Raw genomic sequence first — 19688 nt, forward strand, 5'->3', positions numbered from 1 at the left:
ACTTTCACTTCCACTCAGCTCTCAGTGATCCACATCGATGGGAGCCACTGCCACTCTGACTGAACCCAGGCTGGGGCAGACAGGGCCTCCCACACCCTCTGATGACTGAGCAAAATTCACCAGTAGGATCTCGGTTCTCAGGAAAGGAAAAAGAAGGTTTGGCAAGGGGGGATCTTCTACAGATGCCCACTGTTCAATAAAACAATACCTTGAGCATTATTTTTGGATATACAAAATGTCTTGGAAGCACTGTTAGACCAGTCAGAAGAAACCCACCCATAAAGCTAGCCTCTCTCTTAACTGCTGCCCTCAGAGTTCTCCTGTCCCCACAAATGTGTATTTTTGGAAGCATAATAACAGGGAATAAAGTATTAGCAAGCATGACATGGTGATGTCTGCTAGTGCTGCTCTATTTCCATCTGTGTCAGCATTCCCTTTAGCAGCCCCCATACTGCCTCAGAAATGCACAGGCAAATCCTGTGGTGGTTCCTGCTGCTCAGACGACCTCACCCTGTTCATGATATTCCTCCCTCCATCCCTCCCATGTGAGGTTGCACTAGATACCAAGAGCTGGGAGTCACACCTTGCCTAACCTTCAGCTACCTAAAATATAGGCAATTCAGCTTCCTAAAATATAGAAATATATCTTCTCCTTATATAGGAATATATTTTTATATATAGGAATATATATATATATATATGTATTCCTATACATATATATGTATTCTATCTGTATGTATTTCCTATATGTATTCTTCTGTATATATAGGAATACATCCTCTCTAGTGAAATGCCAAGAACTGACACCTCCAGAACAACTCATCCCATCCTAAAATAGCTGCCTACAACTTGTGGGCTGAATTACACTTTGGTGGTTCCTCTCTCTACCCATCGACAATCAAGAGATCAGGAAAGACTCAACACCTCATTTTAGTCTTTCTAAAATTAAACTAAATTAATCCTACCCCACTTCTTTCCTCTTGGGACTATCACATTTCCCCCCATAGACTCATTTTACAGATAAGCAACAAACCAAGGAAAGTCTCCTTGTTTCTGGCAGCCTGTGCAGGGTGCTGCCATGGTCAACCAGGACTGTTTGTGCTCATGGAGGAGAAATATCTTATCTCCTTGTTTCCTTTGCAGTTCCCTGAAATAGGCTTGGGCCATTCTCAGAATGCACTGCAAGATCACAGAACATGTAGGGGTTAGATCAGTCCTGTGCAGATTTATGACACGTGATCTCAAAGTATTCTTATATTATTTGAGAAAGCAGCGGGGAGAGGCAGAGATTGCTTGGAAAAGCACAAGGCCTCTTCAGACAACAAACCTGAACTCTAGAAAGCCCAGCACTGTTCTGTCCCTGTGGACCGACCTTCTGCTCCAGTCCAGGCCCCAAGCTGGTTTAGTCGTGAAATGCAGCAACGAGTTCAGGAATGTTAGTGAGATCAAGGATCTAACCCACAAACTCCAAGGAGCCCATGAAAGGGCTACAGAGATGGTTTGTTGCCCTTTAAGGCTTTCAATGCTTTCCACAGGCAATTCAGCTCACACTGATAGACTAAATGGCTTGTTAATTTTCCACCTGCAGGTGCAGAAGGGTTTATGCAGACTGACATGTTAGTTTTATCTTTAGAGTTGTTCCCATGCAGTTATGCAGAGCCATAGGCCTCCTTGGTTCTCTTTTCAGGCAGAGGACAGTTAGCTTTCATTGGAGCAAACAAAGGAAAAATTTGCTGTGTCACTCTGAACTCCCCCACTGTATGGATGTAAATCCCTCTTTATACTGAAGTCTCTACGCTCAGCAGAAAGACAGCAGGGTTTCCAAAGAAGACAGTTGGTTTGTTTGTTTATGAAGAACTTTGTCCTCCGGACATTCCAGTCCTACTGAGCACTTTGCTTCAGGTTCCTTCCTGCCAAAGGTCACAGTTAAATGTTCAGTGCAACAGCCCACCAGCCCACCATCTAAGCAGCAGACATAAGGGCAGTTTGACCAACACAGGATTTCCTCTTTAAAATCCCTCTTGCTTTTGTTGGACACATAAATTCCTAAAAAACACGGCGGAAATGCTGCTGCAGAATAACCCAATGAAAACAGCCAGGACAAGCTCAGACGTCTTAATTAGAAGAGGGGCAGTGTTCTGAGTGGTAAATAGGGGAGTAATTAATTTCAAGGGACTACCATCATTCTAGATCACTGTTCATAGTCGTATGTTAGACAGGAAGCACCAAACTCTTGGCACTGAGAAGGAGGAAAAGAAGTGGTACTGGACAGACCAGGATGAAATCAGACAGAGAAGCTGATGAAGCCATTGCAGCATGTGGACACTGAGTAGTTTTCTGAAGCAGGGTACACTTGCTGAGCTGGAGAGTGACAAAACCGGAGAAGAAAGGCAGAGATTGCTGCAAGATGATGAAGCCAACAACAGCCATTAAAAAAATAAAAAGTGGCAGTATTGTTTCATTATTGCCAACACAACCAGTTGTTGGTTTTGTTTTTGTTTTTTTTTTTACAAATATATATTTCCTTTGTAATCTTGCAGAGAAATTTTCAAGGTTAAGGAAGTCAACAAGCCAAGCACCTCACGCCCTCTTATTCAAAGTGCAGGCATTCCACTCTTGTGGAAGAGCCATGCTAGGGCCAGATTTGGCTACATGCGTGGAGAGCTTATGAAACAGGCTTTGCGTCTCCTCCTCCCGGCTTTCATGCTTAGCTATAAACTGCCTTATAAAGAGAGTTACTGTTACAAGGCAAGCAAGTGACTGGTTTTTTCTGAACCTTTACTTTGTCTAATATGTTTCAGATTTCTGCAGTCTCTGCCAAGCTTTTCCATTCCCTTTCTTTTTTTTTTTTCCTTTTTTCCTAAAGACATAAACCAGTCTTATGACTGGAATGGCATTGCCAAGAAAAACAATCTAGGGCTGATTTTTAGCATTACATAACAAGGGGGCAGTTTGAGAAAAAAACCCAAGTCCAAAGCAGCAGGTTGAGTGCAGTTTGTGCAGCAAAGAATTAGAGCTCTGAAGAAAGAAGCTAAAGAAATCAAGCAACTGGTGTAGTTGTACCTCTTTTCATCTCTGAATCAATACTTCACAGCTCTTCTAAGCCAACAATATTTAAAAGCTGCAATGGTCTGTTTAGCTTTATATAAAGACTTCACTATAAGATTTTCATTTGTTTTGTACATGAAAAAAAAGCCGTAATCCTAACTAGTGGTCACAGAGAAAGCAAGAAAAGAAGAGAAATGAGCACTCTCCTAAGGCTGGCAGACCCCATAGCATAATTTCTTTCCTGGTTTTAATGAATGTGCTGCATGGAAAAGCTGGCATTTCCAGTCTAACACTGTGCATGTTGAACACAAAACACTTCTTCAGTACCTAGTGAAGACCATCTGGCATCTTTTACTACCAAAACTCTTAAAATAATGGGAGAATTCAGGTATTCAGCACTGTATGTCAGGAATGATCTCTTCCTGTTTCTTTCCCCTCTTCAGGCAAGTTTCTACCAACAGCTGGTTTCCTTCCATTCTGTACAGCCAGTACAAAAAGTGGAGGTGCTGTTAAGTATGTAAAGTGTTTGTTATTATGTGTTAATTAGATTCCTTATCATATCTACTAGCCCATGGGAAATGTCTGCAAACATACCTTCATCTGCTTGACCGTGTATCGCATTGTTCCAAAGGGTCCATCTTTCATGAGCTTCTTCCCCACCACTTTAGCTCGGATCACTGTCATAAGGGAGGGAAAAATACAGCAAATTATAGACAACTTTACATAACATTTTTGCTATATCCTTCACTTAAAAAAATAGTCCACAAAACTGTTTACATAAGTTATCCTGTAAAATAAACAAAAGTCCAGGTCAACCTTCCTCTCAATTTATTCTAAGTCTCACAAACAGTGGAGGTAGGTAAAATGGGATGGCAAAGCAGGTATTTATTTATAGGAAATCCGGTTCTGTATGAAGAATAAGAACAAGCATTATTTGTGTTTAAATCTCACTGAAATCTGCAGAGCAGACTGTAGCTGGGACCAAGACAGACTAAAATCTTTGCACCAAGCAAAGTTTGTAGTGCCTTAACTCTCAACATACAGGATAGTACTTTTACTTTGTTCTTTGTGTGCCCAATGCAGCTTCTCTTTCCCAATAAACAAAACAACTCAGTACAGGATACTGCAATATCTCATATCTGGGATTTCATTACAACTGCCACCTCTGAGGTGCCACAAAACTAACAAATGCTCCCTTGAACAAACAGCTACTGTGCAAACCGGATTATTCAGCAACCACCAAATGCTCAGTGAAAGCTGCCAGCCTAGCCAGAAGTCACCTGGAAGACAAACAAAAGCTGACCCATCAGATCTTATGTACACTGCACTGCATTTCCTCGTGGATAACAAGGGGTAGGGTGTGCTCTATGGCACAGGTACTGCAAGTGTACCGCAGATGCACCACAGCAATGTCAGGTGAGCCCAACCCACCACAGATAAGGATTTTGAGATCCCACAGATAAGGATTTTATTTTGATCCAATGGGAAGTTTACAATCAGTGCTTAATGAAGGGTTCTCTTGCTCATCCATTTTTGGGGCATTCCACACACATAAAAGAAAATTTTAAAAACTGTTCTATCGATCCTCTTTGAAAAAGTTCTTCAACCACCTGCTCATCTCAGCAGAGGAGCAAAGCTCAGCAACAGGCAGGCATTATCCATTTTAATCTATCACAGACACCCAAAAAAAAAAAAAAAAAAAAAGCAGGGAGGCATAGAAATGAGCCAAAGAGGTGGAAGTAGGAAAATACAGTGAGTTATTTGCATTACAGCACTATCTAACAGCTGCAACAAAGTTCTGGGATACGTTTTCCTGAATATAAAGGACATTAAACAAACATCTTGCTGCATCTTAGCTTATTTAGGTTTCAAATCTGTAGAAGCCCACTGGAAGGAATGGAGAAAAAGAGAAGATTAAGTAAGGTTTTTTCCACTACCTAGGTCCAACTAAGGAGGCAAAAAAGCTTGTCCTAACTTTTGGAATAATCAGTAGAACAGATTCAAATCAGCAGATAGGTCTGGTTTTACACACCAATTCCTGGACTTTGTTCCACGAGGGTGGTGTGAAATGAAGACAAATCCACTCTGCTCTGATTTATATCCTGTGCTACAGCCAGACTTGTCAAAGAAATTTTAAACTGCGTAGGACAGTCTTGGCTTTGATTCAAAGAACCAACAAGACCTTCATTCACTGAGTGTAAAACTTCAATTTTTTTAAAAACTTCTATTTCCCAATGGCAGTAAAAGCAATTTTATTGATTATTCTATTTAACAAGTTGTTCCAACTTCAATTTACTCTCATCTTCAAATTTTAGTAGCTGTATTGAACCGTGTGTTTGAGGACTGCAAATATCTTTAAAGAACTAGCTTCCTCCACTTGCTGCCCCCAACCACCACAACCACCAGCAAAGCTACAGAAACCAGACTGTCCAAGGGCCAGTGAGAAACAACATAATTCCTTAAGGCTTTGTGAATTCCAGGACAGCTCACTAATACTGGACTCTATAGCAGAGAGTGTCAAAAATCTTATCTTTATCTGCTGATACACTGAAGTTGATAAAACTGGTGTTTGCCCAACACATCTAACATGAACAAAAAAAAAATTCTATATCTTATTGACAATTATAAGAAATACACTAAAAGTTAGTATTACAAAATGTTAGGGTTTCCAAACCAGAACACAGCATATAAGATAACAAGCACCTTCTCAGTTGCTGACAAAATACCTAAAACTCCATTTTCTTCATGTATTTCACTCCTAGCTTGTCAGTCATTTGACTTTTAGTGAGGGTACCACAGCCATTTCAGACAGAAGCTTTGATTTATGGACTAATCAACAGCTTCACCAAATATTAAAAATGCGTATCTCTACTAGGACGTAAGAGCATTCTGATTTCAACTAATAATACCCTTGCAAACAAGTAGAAGGGTCTGTATTGTCCCCTAAAAAAGTTCGAGAACCATCCTAGCAAATTCAACTACAAAAGTGATGACAAACCTTAGTGTGAGCTATCACTTCAAGCCTTTTGTAAGAGGGTCAAGCCCTCTGTTTTTCAGAGAAGGTGCCTGTATCACTCCAATGGTAACATTTCCAGCTAAGTTCCTTTCTTCATTGAAGACCTAGAAATGAAAAAAAGAACCCACCCTGCACAATTTTTCCCATATTAAAGGAAAAAACAAGCTGTTAGTCAAGTAGCAGAGGGCATTCCAAGTTAAGTCTATAACCTGTTATTTGTGAGGTTAAATTCCCATCCCTGAGGATGAAATGACTCTGAGCCATTGGAGAGAAATGCTGGATGGACAGAATGGCTCAGAACTGCTCTTGCATGTGTAGCTTCAACCCCCTAAGGCTCCACACGTGAGAGCCACTTGTACACCTTGCTCAGAGTAGAGCTCCACGCTGCACACCTGCAGCCATGTGTTTCCCAGTCCCTATCTTTGCTCCTTCAAGCCACCACTCCCCAGTTATATGGCTGGGCCACTCTTCATACCTGGCCAGAAAATAAAGAACATTGCTCCTGACTGAGCAGGGGCCATGCCTACTTGCCAGAGGAACTTTTCACCCTCTGCAAATTATCTGAAATTTACAGCATTTCTGCTGCAATTTCAGTCCATGTTAAGTTAACGAAGTCGACTGTTTACTGCTGCAGACTCCTACTTCTTGAGCAGAATGAGGCAAAATGTGCTGTGACTGCTCTCCTGAGCTCCTCCCTTCTCCTTGAAGCGCTATTACAGTCCTGCTATTACTGATGGGAAACTTTATCCCGCACAAGTGGTCACCAAAATAGCTGCATATTTTTAAACCGCAATTCCTTTGAAGCATTGCCTATGAAAATACTCCAAGATGAATGTTTCTCAGTACTTTGGGGTTTCAGGTCAGGTCACTTTGTGGGACTGGAGCAGTTGGCAAGGTCTCATGAGTGATTTGTAATTATTTATGAAAAGCTAAATTAGACAAGAATATAAATCTTGGTAAGATAAGCATGGCAGCCATGCCATGATACAAAGAGGAGAGAACATATGCACTGCTTCTCAACATTTGACATGATTAAAAAATTAAGGGAGGAAACATCCCCTCATGAAAGGAAGGAAACCAGGCTTTTAGTTGATACTCTAAAAAAAATAATTAAAATAATAAACTGCTGTGTTTGAGTATTCAAGAAACGCATCTAAGAATGTATCACAAATTATTAGTGCATTTATCTCTTTTCCCAGGCTTTTTTGTGGTTTTGTTTGTATTTTTTTTAATGTAAACTAGCTTGGCAGTTAGAAAAACCTGGCTCAGGTTTGCCAGGACTAGTGTAGTGCCAGCAGCTACTGGTTTGCATTTCCCTGGCATCTCTAGTGTGGTACAAACTGTCTGCAGGTGCAAGGACACTCATAAATACAGACAAAAATCACCTACATCTTTTCCAAATGTCACTGGATGAGGTCCTATAAAGGCAAACAAATCAGAATGGGAACAGGAAAAAGTGACCTTTTATTTGCCCATATGCACACATATCTAACTCAAGTACTCTTTACCTTATCATTTACTCTGCGGCCATTTTCTCAAGGATTCAAGGGAGAATAGGCCTAAAGGCAAGGCATGAAGCAGAAGAGGACATTGACTTTATATCTGAGATGGGAGAAGGCACTCTTTGCACGAGTCAAGGAGCAGAAAATCAGAGATTAAAACATGCATTTGCCAAGCTGAGGAAACAACACGGTGAAAAGACTTGTAGCTACCAAATAATTCCATCCAGGCACACAGTAAATACCACATGTGTGGCAGCTCGTTTTCCCAACTCATAAGCAACATCAAATGTCCTGGTTCAATTCAGCCCGTGTCCTTTATCGGGACCAGCCACTAGATGGTGACCCTGTCCCAAATCTTACCTTCCCCAGATGAGAGGACAGCAGTACAGACCCAGACTAACACCACCAATCCCAGCAGCTTGCTCAACTGCACCATGAGAACCAGATGCTTTTGTGCAAGTGGGCTGGTTGTCACCCACAAACAGCATTTTAAATGGAGGCACACCCTTCAGAGACCAGGATTTGCTCCAAACCCATTTCACTTGTGACCAATTACCATGAACGGCTCAGGAGGGTAACAATGGCTACACTTCTCATTATTGCTTCAAGGATTTATTTTATTGGTGTGCAGTATGAGTAATTTTAAGTGAGAGCTTTGGCTGAAATGCATGCTCATTGCATTAAAGTGAGTGAAGGATATGGAGGACTTGTTGTTTACTAATGGAGACACACGGTACAAGTTATTCTCCCAGGCCATTCTCTGGCATAGTGGCTAAATAAAATATATGGGGAGCAGTAACGTGACTGGGAGGCTGATGAAAAGCTCCTTCTGTCCTGAGGCCACTGACTACACCAACACTTAAACACAATGCTTTGCCAAGGAGGATGGTTGCCATTTTATTCATCCAAAGACTATCTATACAAGAGTTCACTTCCAAGAGCAATTTACTGAGACCTTTTTACCAGCTTTCTCATTTGATCTGCCTCACAAGAACTCCTTTCTGTGCTGGTACATGCTGGAGGGCTCACATCACACAGGGCTAAGGCAGCTGGTATGTTTTAGACTCCTGAGTATACCTAGCACACTACTGAGTGTCATTTATGGGGGTGTCCCCTGCTGTGGTCAAGGCAGGATGTGGTCAAAGCAGGATGCTTTTACACACAGATTTTCTAGTACTGGGGCTGATGGTGCTGCTAAGATGGTATTGCTGTCTCCCGTGCTCACTCTCACAAGATGCATTCCTTTCCCCACTGCCCTGGCTGATCTGTTAGCAATTACTATCAACACTGTTGGTTGCCCTAAAACCAGAGGATCATAACTAAAGGTGGATTTTGTCTTTTGAACTGTAAGTGTGGCCCAACTGTATGCAGCCTTTTGGGAGGCTCTATTAAATTGCCCAGTGGCTGCAGGCTTCTATGAGCAGCAAGTACCTGGTGCCTGTTTTAGGAGGGGGAAAAGATAGCAGCCCTTCACCCATTCCTCCACTTCAACAGGAAGCAGAGAGGAGAGGGAAACACTGATTACAGCAGGGGATTTATGAAGAGGGGGAAAAAACAGAAGCCTCCAGCCAGTTTGATGATCTGTTACTACTGAAAGTTACCTCCTCCTCCATGACCAAACCAGAATTCTTTTATAAATCAGAGTGTTGAATTTGAAGGCTTCTTGCAAAGCACAAGAAGGCTGAAAAAATACCACAGAGAAGCTTTCTTTTGCTTCCTTCCATCCTGACCTTCATCCAAAGCCAAAAAAGGCAAAACAAACCCCTTTTGCTTTGTCTTTGAAGAAGTCAAATTCAACTGTGCTAGTACACAGCATCACCAAAGAACATCAAGGAACCAAATAAAAGGTAGTGCAGTTAAGAGGTTCACTGCTGGTTGCCTTCCTCTCATACCCTGACCAACAAACTAGTTCCCATTATTTGCACTCAAAATCTTGACTTTTCATTTTTAAAGTGCTCTCAGGAACACTAACAGAGAAAGAACACCTTTTCAACACCATTCATCTCTGCCAGTCAGTTGCCACATAAATATCACATTGTAAAGGATGTGCGTTTACATCAGCAAGCACGTTGGTAACTAACAATGAAAGTCTAAATAAAAACAGGAAAGCAAGACAGAGATAACTTTCCTTCCCTTGTTCTAACCCAAATTATGACATTTACTTTTGGCCTTTGTTTTACAGATCAAAAAAAACTTCCCCTGTCTGTGGCATGGCAAGTCTTTTTTAAGGCCACCCCAAAGAAAAGGGGAAGGCAATTAAATGGGTTTGCCCAGGCCTAAGCTCCATATAAAACAACTGATCACAATTACACTTGCTAAATATTAACCACATTTCCCATCCCTGCAGATTTCCTTGATTCTGAGATTCTGTTTGCACAACATGCTGTCCTGCTTGATTTCTAACACTGCAAAATAAGGAGTGATACAACTTCTTCATACAAGATTTTGATTGTGTCAGACCTTCCATCACCTCAAAAAGTATAAACTTCTCTAGAAGGGCTTTACTTAGGAGAAAGTTAATCCTCCCAACAAGACCATAAATTAAAGAAACAAGGTTGAATAAAACAACCAAGCAGAACTTGGTTAGTGCTTGGCATTTCACCTGTAGCTTATAAACTGGATACAACCTTTGTGATGGCAGTAGTATCAAGCATTTTCTCCTTCCCTATATGGTGCATCTGATCCTATGGAAGTCCAAGCACTCTTTGAAATACATAAGAATCAGAGAGAAACAAGAGATCTCTGTTAAATGAGAACCTGCAAATTCTCTTCTGGACATTTCTTTCAGGTTGCTAAACTCCCTTCAACTGCCCAGCACTTACCCTGCATTTAACTCCTAATGTTAGTACCCCTGCTTCCCCATCATACACACCATTGGAAATAGAGGGAAGACTGAATGAAGAAGGAAGAATGGATGGATCTAAAATGCATTTATATTCATTTAAAAGGTCCAAATAGAATCTCTTAGATCCATAGTAGATGTTAGTACATATAAAAACCAGCTTCAGGAAATACCTCATCAAAAACACAGAGAAGCTAAAGGAAAGAAAGAAAGAAAGAAGAAAAAACCCACTGTCTTTTGTTCCCAGCTACTAAAGTCAGTGAAGCCAGGTAGACATAAGAGATTAGCTAGATCAGGCACAGAGTTGAGCTACTGTAGTTACATGCATTGCCGGGTTAGTCTCACAGCTTGCATCAACAAAACATTCTAGGTTTGCTATAGATCTAAGCAGAGACACTGCAGATTATGTATTGAGCATGCCTACAACATTGAGAACACTCTGGTAAAATAAAAGGAAAAAACAATGTCATTCCTGCCAACTAGACATTTTTCTGTCTCCCTTTTGGCAGGCTTTTTTTTACTTTCCACCTATATTTTTAAACTTGCCACTGGAAACTGAATTCAGGCTAAAGGCAAAAGGCAGTAGGCAAGAATCAGAGAAAAGGAAGGAAAAATGATACAAGTGGAGGGAGGGAAAGGGAGTGTCTCATGTACCGAGCACAGTAGAGGCATCTCGCATCTCTCTCCAAAAAGTGTTTTCAGCAGAGTGCATTTTGCCTCATTCTGTGTCCCTGTCAACTGCCAAAGACAGAAATGCTTGCAGCCAAGGTTAGCAGCATTGGAAAGATGGTTGTCAAAGCCAACACACAAAAGCTCTTCCAAAGCCAGCTTACAATAGTGGATAACAAGTATATGACAGAGCAATACTCAGCTCAAAACATCTTTCCGTTTCCTTTTGTCTACATACAATTGGTGCAATAGAATAAGATTTACTTCAGCCCTGTTCCAGATCAAGTACTTCTCAACACAGTACATAGAGGACTAGGGGAAGCCAGGCTGAGACAAGGCTGTGGTTTCCCACAGTTCTTTGGAATTGTTCAAAGGAGCCACAGGTCTAAGCTTTCCACTCAGAGAATATGGCAGAGCTGATGTGAGACCAATTAGGGGCAAATGGAAACCATATGTGATTTTAATGAAACAAGAAGCTGGTGCACATAACTTACTGCTGCAGGAGCATTTACTGCCAGAAAGGAATGTGCATCTGGCATTGATCGTTTCCCAACCCATCAAATGAGCAGTAACATGGAAAGCAAATTGGAGCATATGATGAGAGATGAATTGCCTAAAGAGTACAGTTAGGGGAGCAGCCTCTGCAAGGAGAAAATATGTCCTTTGCCTATGATTTAGTGATACAGCTGTAATGAGGCTGATCTTCTGTTTCCACAGATCATGATGATCAACTGCAAGAACGAGTGCTAAAGTAATTAAAATGGATCAAGTGATATTTTCAAGAACCTACCACAATCATAGAAATCCCATTCTGATTCACATGGTGCAGATTTTTTTTCTCTTGAGGTCATGAGCACTCTTCAAAGAACAAAGTACTGTTGAAACTAAACAATTCTCAAATGATGTTGTTTTCTGGTGTACATCAAAATGGGTACACAGTGAGATTTCAGGTTGAAGAGGCAATGTAGACATACCCTTCTGAATTTTTTTTTAAATTTACTATAAATTACCTAGGAAGTTTCAGTTCTGCTGAGAAAGGGAAGTCCCCAGCCTGTAAAAGTCATAGATAAGTTGCTTTATGGGGCTATGGTCGTTTCTTCTGTAGGCTGTTGTGTTGCAGCTTGATATCAGGTTTCAGAACAAACCCACTGTCTCCACTAAGCAGCCAAGAGATGGCTCACATACATCAAAGAGGAGGTGAGGGAAGATGTTCTGATCCAGCACTTGATGAGTGAATGCCCAGGGCTTGAATCTGGTAGATGCTACTTGGCATTTCAAGTAATAATGAAACTTCTGTAAAACCAGACACATAGAACTGGCACGGTTTTGCCTTTAGTGCTAGATTTCTCTTGGGGTATAACCAGAGTTAACAAGCATTATAAATTCATCACTTTATTTTTTAAGGATGCAATAGAAAAATTTTTGAGCCAAATCTGCCCATTTATTAGTCTTTCTTAACCCACTGTGCAATCCACAATCCCACTGGGCACCAGATCCAAACAGTTCAACAGGAGAAAGAGGGGGAGGAAAGAGAGTCCTACTAAAGAGAACATCTGAAGGCAGTTTTCATCTATGCATTAGAAGTAGGGCATCTCTGACAGCCACGTAAACCCTTCAAAAGAGAGATTATCAAAAGCCACAGGCCTGGACACTCCCTGCTTCATCAACTTACTTCAGAGGACTCTCCTTGCTTCAGCACCTTGCCCATCTGGGATGGGTGCCAGCTTTCTGCGAGGAGGCCACACTCCACTGATCACATGGTTTATGCTCAATTTTGCACGTAGGAGCAAGAGAGGAAGAGCTGCTTGGGAACATGTATAGATTTCAAGGGTACTGGGTGGGCCTGCAAATTCCTTCCTGCATTACAAAACTTGCACTAAACTGACAGGCTAAGCAGCTGTCCATACCAAAGAGGTATACATATTTAACCAGGTCAGGCCTACAGGCACTGCTGTGCTGCTCTTATTCACACTGGGCCTGACAGGACCTAGTATTTAGTCTGCCAGACCCTGAAATTAAAACTGCATTCAAACAATTTCCCCAGTGAAAAGAGTATCTTTGCTCACCACTCTTGAGACATCATCAATTGTTTTGAAGCTGCCAGCATCTGCAGACTGTTCACATACACTGGACACGTGCACGACACAGTTCTGGTTATATCACAATGCTTAAGGAAATTACTAATTGCCCATTTTATTAATGTCTGTTATGTAATCACAGTAATTACTACCATGTAGCTGATCTTAGGTACATGAAGAATTTTATGGAGTCTGAGCACCACATAAAGCTTTAGGTGTAGCACTCAGATCCTGATTCACTGGTCATTAAAGCAAGTAGGAAATCTCCCTGAGTCCTGAGTGAACCTCACATACCACAGTTCCCTGCAGCCTAGAGGTCAAGGACAAGGACAATACAGGGTGATGGTTAGGACAATAGCAGGGCAATTACACTAATTTGCCTACCTATCCAGAACCTTCCCTTAGTCCCTGTAGTGCCCTGTCATAACTGCATTCCAAAGCATCATTCTTCACTTCTGACCTTAGAAGGCCACAAGAACTCAGTGTTGATTTGTTGTGGAAATCAGGTAAAAAAACAACCAACCAAAAAAAATCCCCCCAAAACCAAAACCACCAATTCTTTACATGAGCAACCCCAAAGCAACACATGAGCAACTGCATGCTGTGCATCCTCTGGCTCTGAAGATAGGATTCTCCCTGTGCAATGACACAGAGCACTGACAGCAGAAAAGGTAGATAGCCAATGGCCAGTCACCTTCCTTCTTCAAACAGTTTGCTCAAACTCCCTGACTGTCCTACTGACAGACTAGCCTAAGGTGCTCCATGGAAACTGCATCTCATTCTTCTACTACCCAAAATTTCTTCATACATACTTTTCATCAGAATTTCGTATCAATGAACAACCCAGTAGACCATAATCAAAATGGATTTCCAGAAGCAGTGTATCATTACTAGGGTGCTTATATACATCCTTGGTGCTACCAGTGGCATATTAATGAGTTATGACTCTTAGCCAGACTTGTGTAAGTGCAGAGAACACACTGAAGGGTTATTCGTGCCTGTTTACCACCAACTGTTGACTTTTATTTTTTGGCACAACAAATATTTATGCAAATTAAAGACTAACCCATGTTGTTTTATTCTTAGACTGTACTGATAATAAGTGAGTTTTAAATGGAAACGCTTAAGTCTGACCATATGAATCTGATGCAGATTCACTCTGAAGTGAATGTACCAGTCACTTAGCTCATCTGTGCTACTGGAGTTTGACAGCTTTGGAAAGAATTCTTACTGAAAACTTCCATAAATTTCCAATTTAAGGGAGGCAAGCTTGCATTCCCATATCACTTCTTTGGTGTCCTTGTAACTTTTTAGAAAAAAAACTTAAAAGTCACAAGATATAGTTGGGTAATCATTTCACAGCTGCCCTGGCACAGTGATGGCTATTTTTGAATGCTCTAAGGCCCATTAACTGTTTGGGAGGCAGAAGTTCTCTGGATATGGCACTGCTGAATGCTTACAGAGAAGGGTAATCATTTCCAGGGTCTCCACCAAGCCTGTTTCCTGCCTGTCTCGGTCTCCTCAGACATTGCTGTAACAGGACTATTTTGGCAAAGTAATGAACCGCGCTCCCAAGAGCCAGCTTTTCAGGGCTGGAGTTAAGCTCGCACCTGGAACACAGGTGTAACTTTGTTTAAATATTGACAGGGAGGGAACTAACAGAAATACAAGGGGAAATACCTCGTCTCAGTCCACTGGCAGCAACATAATCACAAAGCAAACTTGTTTGATTATTAATGCAGTAAACACAAGGAGAACAGCCTATTGACAAGGACTGGAGCAAGCAAAGGGAATCTAGTTTTGTGTCGTAAAGGGAGTTCTCAGCATTCAGGAAGCTAGATTGGTGTTTTAAAAGGAATTCTACGCATTCAGAAAAAGCTAACTATAAACCTAGAAGGACTAATGGACTGGAATCTCTCCCAGCTTGAGAGGCAGCATGTAACCTGATCAAAATCATCACTTCCAGAAGGGGAGGCTGTTACTGTTAAGCCACCAGAGATGTTTTTGGAAAGGCTTTTTCCTGTCAGGGATCATGGCTTTACTTAAGTCACAAATTTCTAAGGAAATTATCAACTTCAACAAAATTGTTTTTTTCATTTTTTTCTCAGAAAAAGTTTCACCTATTTTTAACCTGCATTGGCAATTCTCTTCAACTGCACTTGAAGTCTTAATGTTGACATGAAATGATACCTTCAGACAAATTGGACATTTTCAATTAATCCTTCAAAACATTAGATTCAGATGTATCTGAATCACTTTTCCCAGAAAATGTCATGCTGAAAACTCCAATATTATCATTTTCCCTCACATTTCAGATGGAATAAACTTCCACCATTTCAAACTTCTCTATGAAGCAGAAAATCTGACCCTCCTCAGCAAGTTTCTAGCCTTCTCTTTTACTGTATATAAATCAGGTGACAACAACAATATCTAATAACAGGAGTAATTCCATTTTTCTCCTCATTTTTCAGACATGGCAAGTAAATTCATACCAATGAGAGCTGCAGGTGCTGAGAACTTGCATAATTTCAAAAAGCCATTATCCCCTATGAATCAGAGTATCTAAACTAAAATCAGCATTCAACATCAAAGATCAGTCCTTTAATTCACTGTGCCAATAAAAGTCTGCCAATTACACTGCAAATTGTAAATTAATGTAGACCTACAAAAACCATTTTTTAAAGCAACTTAGGATACCACAAACACTAATTTAACCTGTTCCTCATCAGCCTGCTTAGTGCTTGTACTTTGATCCTGCAGGCAAGTCAGAAAGTCAACTCTGTGATAAATGCTTTCCAACTCTAATTTTCCTTTCTGGCTGTTTCCAACATTTTGAAGCAGTATTGTTTGATTGCAGGCTGCTTCCTGAAGCTGCTTCCTTCAACTGCCCACCGAACCAAGTTGGAAACTTTCTACTGATTTTAACTGGAGTGGGATCAGGCCCTAAATAAGTAGTGGAGAAATCCCTAGACTTACAAACTGAACAGCTGTCAGAAAGCCAGAGGCTTTCCAAAAGAAAGTTATTCCTGCAGCTGTTTTCCCCTAAGTGCCATATCGCTCCAAATTGTTACAGGACAGGAGGGAGAGGGAGAAAGTGGAATCTTAATAGTGCATTAAAAAGGCTCATGGGCCAATGCGCAGCAGCTCTTTCAGTTCGGCTCAGGCAGGGTCACTGCTGCCAGGCTCAGACAGCCCTAAGGGCACGGGAAAAGTCGTCTTCTTGTTTTCACATCTCATTCACGCAATGGATAACGAGGGGGAGGGAGGAATCAGATTTTGGGTTAATTAGCACCATGAACAGACAGCTGCATTGTCATTAAAAGTTCAAGAAGTCACCGGGGTCATCACCGAATTGCAAGATGTACACACAGGCACACGAGGCACACGTCTAAGCCTGGGCTTGGCAGCCTTGCCCGGGCTTTGATTTGCTCCTACCCCAAGGATACACTTTGAGTCAAGAACACTGAACTGCTGTAGCTCTGAGGAGAAGACCAAAGCATAAACATATTTCATCTGAATAGCAGTTGTTCATCCCCTTGGAACTACTTCATTTCACACATAATATACCAACTAAGAATAGTTACAGAGCTTTTTTCCCCCGGAGAAAAATCAGAGGTGTGGCTTACCAATGTGTAGTTTCATGTTCACTTCTAACAGTCTGTGGGATAAGCAGAACCCCAGTTAACAAAACCATGCTGTTAGTGCACACAGTTTCCTTCCACAGCTTCCTTCCGCAAGCAAGGAAGCTAAGGAAGTGCAAGTGCACATTAGCAAATTCAGAAATGAGCATGTATGAATAATAATGAAAAGATAAAACGTCTAAAATGTCAAGGACTGCTATTAATAAGATTTGGAACAATGTTAGCCTCAGAGAGTCACAAGTTGGCTTAAAAACAAAAACAACAAATGATCCAACTATGCAAAACAGCCACAGATTACATTCTCCTTGCCTCAGATTGCAGTAACATTTTCTGTTAAGGGATTTTAAGGAAAACACAAGACAATTAAGGATTCCCCTGCCACCTTCCAAACAGGGCAGAGAAGAAATATAATCTTGAATAGCTGAAACATTACTGGTTCTGCAGAAAGCAGACTGGCATTGCCTGGTTCTGTCAGCTTTAGATTTGCTGCCTATATATTCTAAAACCAAAACTGATCTGAAACCACCATCATTATAGTGAAATCTCACCGAAACATAGTTTTGTTTTCCTGGGTAAAAGCATAACAGATCCTGCTTACTCTTCCTATTAAATTGGCAGGCAAACATGTAGCTAACTCATGAGTGTATAGTTCCATTCAGTGCCTGTTCTTTGGCAAGGGAAAATACCCTGGGAATACACAGAAACAAGATTTCTTTTATTTTATTTAACACCCATTCATCCCGGTGCACAATGATTGTCCACATTACTGCATTTCAGTATGTTTATGACAATATGGCCTGTTGCAGCAACTTTAGCAGAGATGTTCACATGAGGGAAAAAAGTAGAATAAAGAGATATAGTCCAAAATTCAGTGGGGAAATTACATACATCACCATTTTGGTTCTAATTGCACAAGTTAAGATGGGGTACTGCAAGCTCTGGTGGATTTCATCAGAGAAGGGAACCAAGAGGGTTAAGCTACTCTTAGAAAACTCCTCTGAAATCTTCCTCTCCCATTCAGGTCCTGGATACTTTTTTTGAACCAAAACTGCCTTTCCCATTAATTTTTAAATAGTGCAACCTAGTGATGCTTCTTCAAAGCACTACCACAGTGTTTCAATAACAACTTTGATGAATCTTTCCAACGCTGGTCCGCATATATACTGAGGATTGTGTACTGGAGGAATCCTGCCGTGTGCTGACCTTATGAATGTTGATAAACGAACATTGAACCTGCACAAAAATGTGAATCCCTGGGTGCGCCAAGACAACTACCACCCTAGAATCCTGTTCTGTCTTCTTTCCTTCTTTCAGTCAAAACAGCAGTCAGGATGTGAGTAGGCAATGTCAAATTCAGAAGAGGAGAGCTTTGAACAGCTCAAAGAACAAAGTTTACGTCAATAGCCCAAGCTGCCATGCTGCATAAAGGACAAACAGGAAAGCAGTTTCTGAAACAGGAGGGAAAGAAAGACCCGGTGCTTTCCTTTATCCAGCTCTTCCAACAGCCATTAGTACTAGAGGAAATCGGTGTGAGAAGGGCATGCAGAAACAAACACTGTTTCTGCACTGACAGGAAGGAACCTATTGGATTGAAAACTTTCCGGTACTAGTGAAAGCTTTGTTTCCCATACAGCCAAATACACCAGACAGGTGCGGTCTGATCCTTTCAATCTACACCATTTCTTCAGTCAATTTAAACCTGCCACTGGAAAAAAGGCTGGCAAGGACCTGCTTCCCACCCTGTTGGTCTCTCAGTCAAACAGAAAAAGAGGAAAACAGAATATCCTCGCAAACTCAAGAGATAGCTTCAATTTAGAATGTATGTGGGAGGTAGATTAGGCACTCATCCTGATAAAGAAAAAAAGACTTCAGAGTTGAAATATGTCTCTAAAGAGTTTTGGAAGGAACTTAAAACTCCATGGATTGAATCAATCTTCAATAATAAGGAATTAAAATGACAGCCTGAGAAGAGAGCTTTGGGAAAGTCAGAGTATCCCACATCACACTTCTGGGAGGTATATTTTATCAGTACCAGGACTCCAGCTGCACTGGATGATGCAAATGACTCACTATCATAGGTTCTGCTGCAGCGTGTTTGTTCCAAAGTAAAGGTGTTAAAGGCAAACTACCGATAAGGGCCACTAGCTGTTCACCACCTGATCTAGTTGAGCTTCTCTCTGAATGCCTTAAAACCTTCCTGAGATAACTTGGAATCCCCTAAAGTACACCTAGAAGTTCTATCTGATAGTATAAAATCTTCTATTTCTCTGCTTCTCTGTAAAGCTGCAAACTGTTATACAGTGGGGGAAAGCAGGACAGCTGCTTAATTCTATTGAAAATATACTGTCTGTAGAGAAGATGGAAAGAGACTTATTCAAGTCTCTTTTTTTATCTTGATCCTCTAAGGAAATAACCAACTAAATCCTTAATCCCCAACCCCTTGGGGAACGAAAAAAAAAGGAAAAAATAAAAAAGGGTCAGGTGCTGCTCTTCATATTTAAAAAAGTAAAACAAAGGGCTTAAGAACTCATCCTGCCCCCACCCCAGCACTATCTTTTTCAATACTGAAGTTCTTGCACAGGAACTGCAGCTCTTGTCTTCTCACGCTTCTCTGGGTTTGTGATTTTTGCCCTGCAGGATGCTAAGGGAGGGCTGGGTATTTTGTGGCTATTGAAGTACTGTACATGATGGCTATTTAAGAGCCCCAGGGATCACTTCGCTCTTTTATTTCCTCTTGGACTGATCCACCTCACCAAAGCATTTAAGGTATTCAGTATTGCAAGTGCTATACTTTGCATGCAGTGTGGTCTTTCAACTAGTTCCATCTTTTCCCCACCCTACATTCTCCCAAATACCAGAATTCTTTCAGCTTTCAGTTCTGTGCCTCACATA

The 19688-nt window shown here is 41.1% G+C and overlaps 2 protein-coding genes across 3 annotated transcripts in view; one reads left to right on the forward strand and one right to left on the reverse strand.

Moving 5' to 3' along the window:
* SYN3 (synapsin III) overlaps positions 1-19688 on the forward strand; it is a 188942-nt gene that overhangs the window by 70112 nt on the left and 99142 nt on the right. The gene's annotated exons all lie outside the window — the stretch shown is intronic.
* The window catches only part of TIMP3 (TIMP metallopeptidase inhibitor 3), a 37610-nt gene that overhangs the window by 8322 nt on the left and 9600 nt on the right, over positions 1-19688 (reverse strand). The window contains exon 2 of the mRNA XM_009086428.4: positions 3643-3725. Within this exon, the coding sequence (XP_009084676.1) occupies positions 3643-3725 (83 nt within the window). The remainder of the gene's footprint in view (positions 1-3642; positions 3726-19688) is intronic.

Source organism: Serinus canaria, chromosome 1A (genome assembly GCF_022539315.1).
Source record: "Serinus canaria isolate serCan28SL12 chromosome 1A, serCan2020, whole genome shotgun sequence".
NCBI lineage: Eukaryota > Metazoa > Chordata > Aves > Passeriformes > Fringillidae > Serinus > Serinus canaria.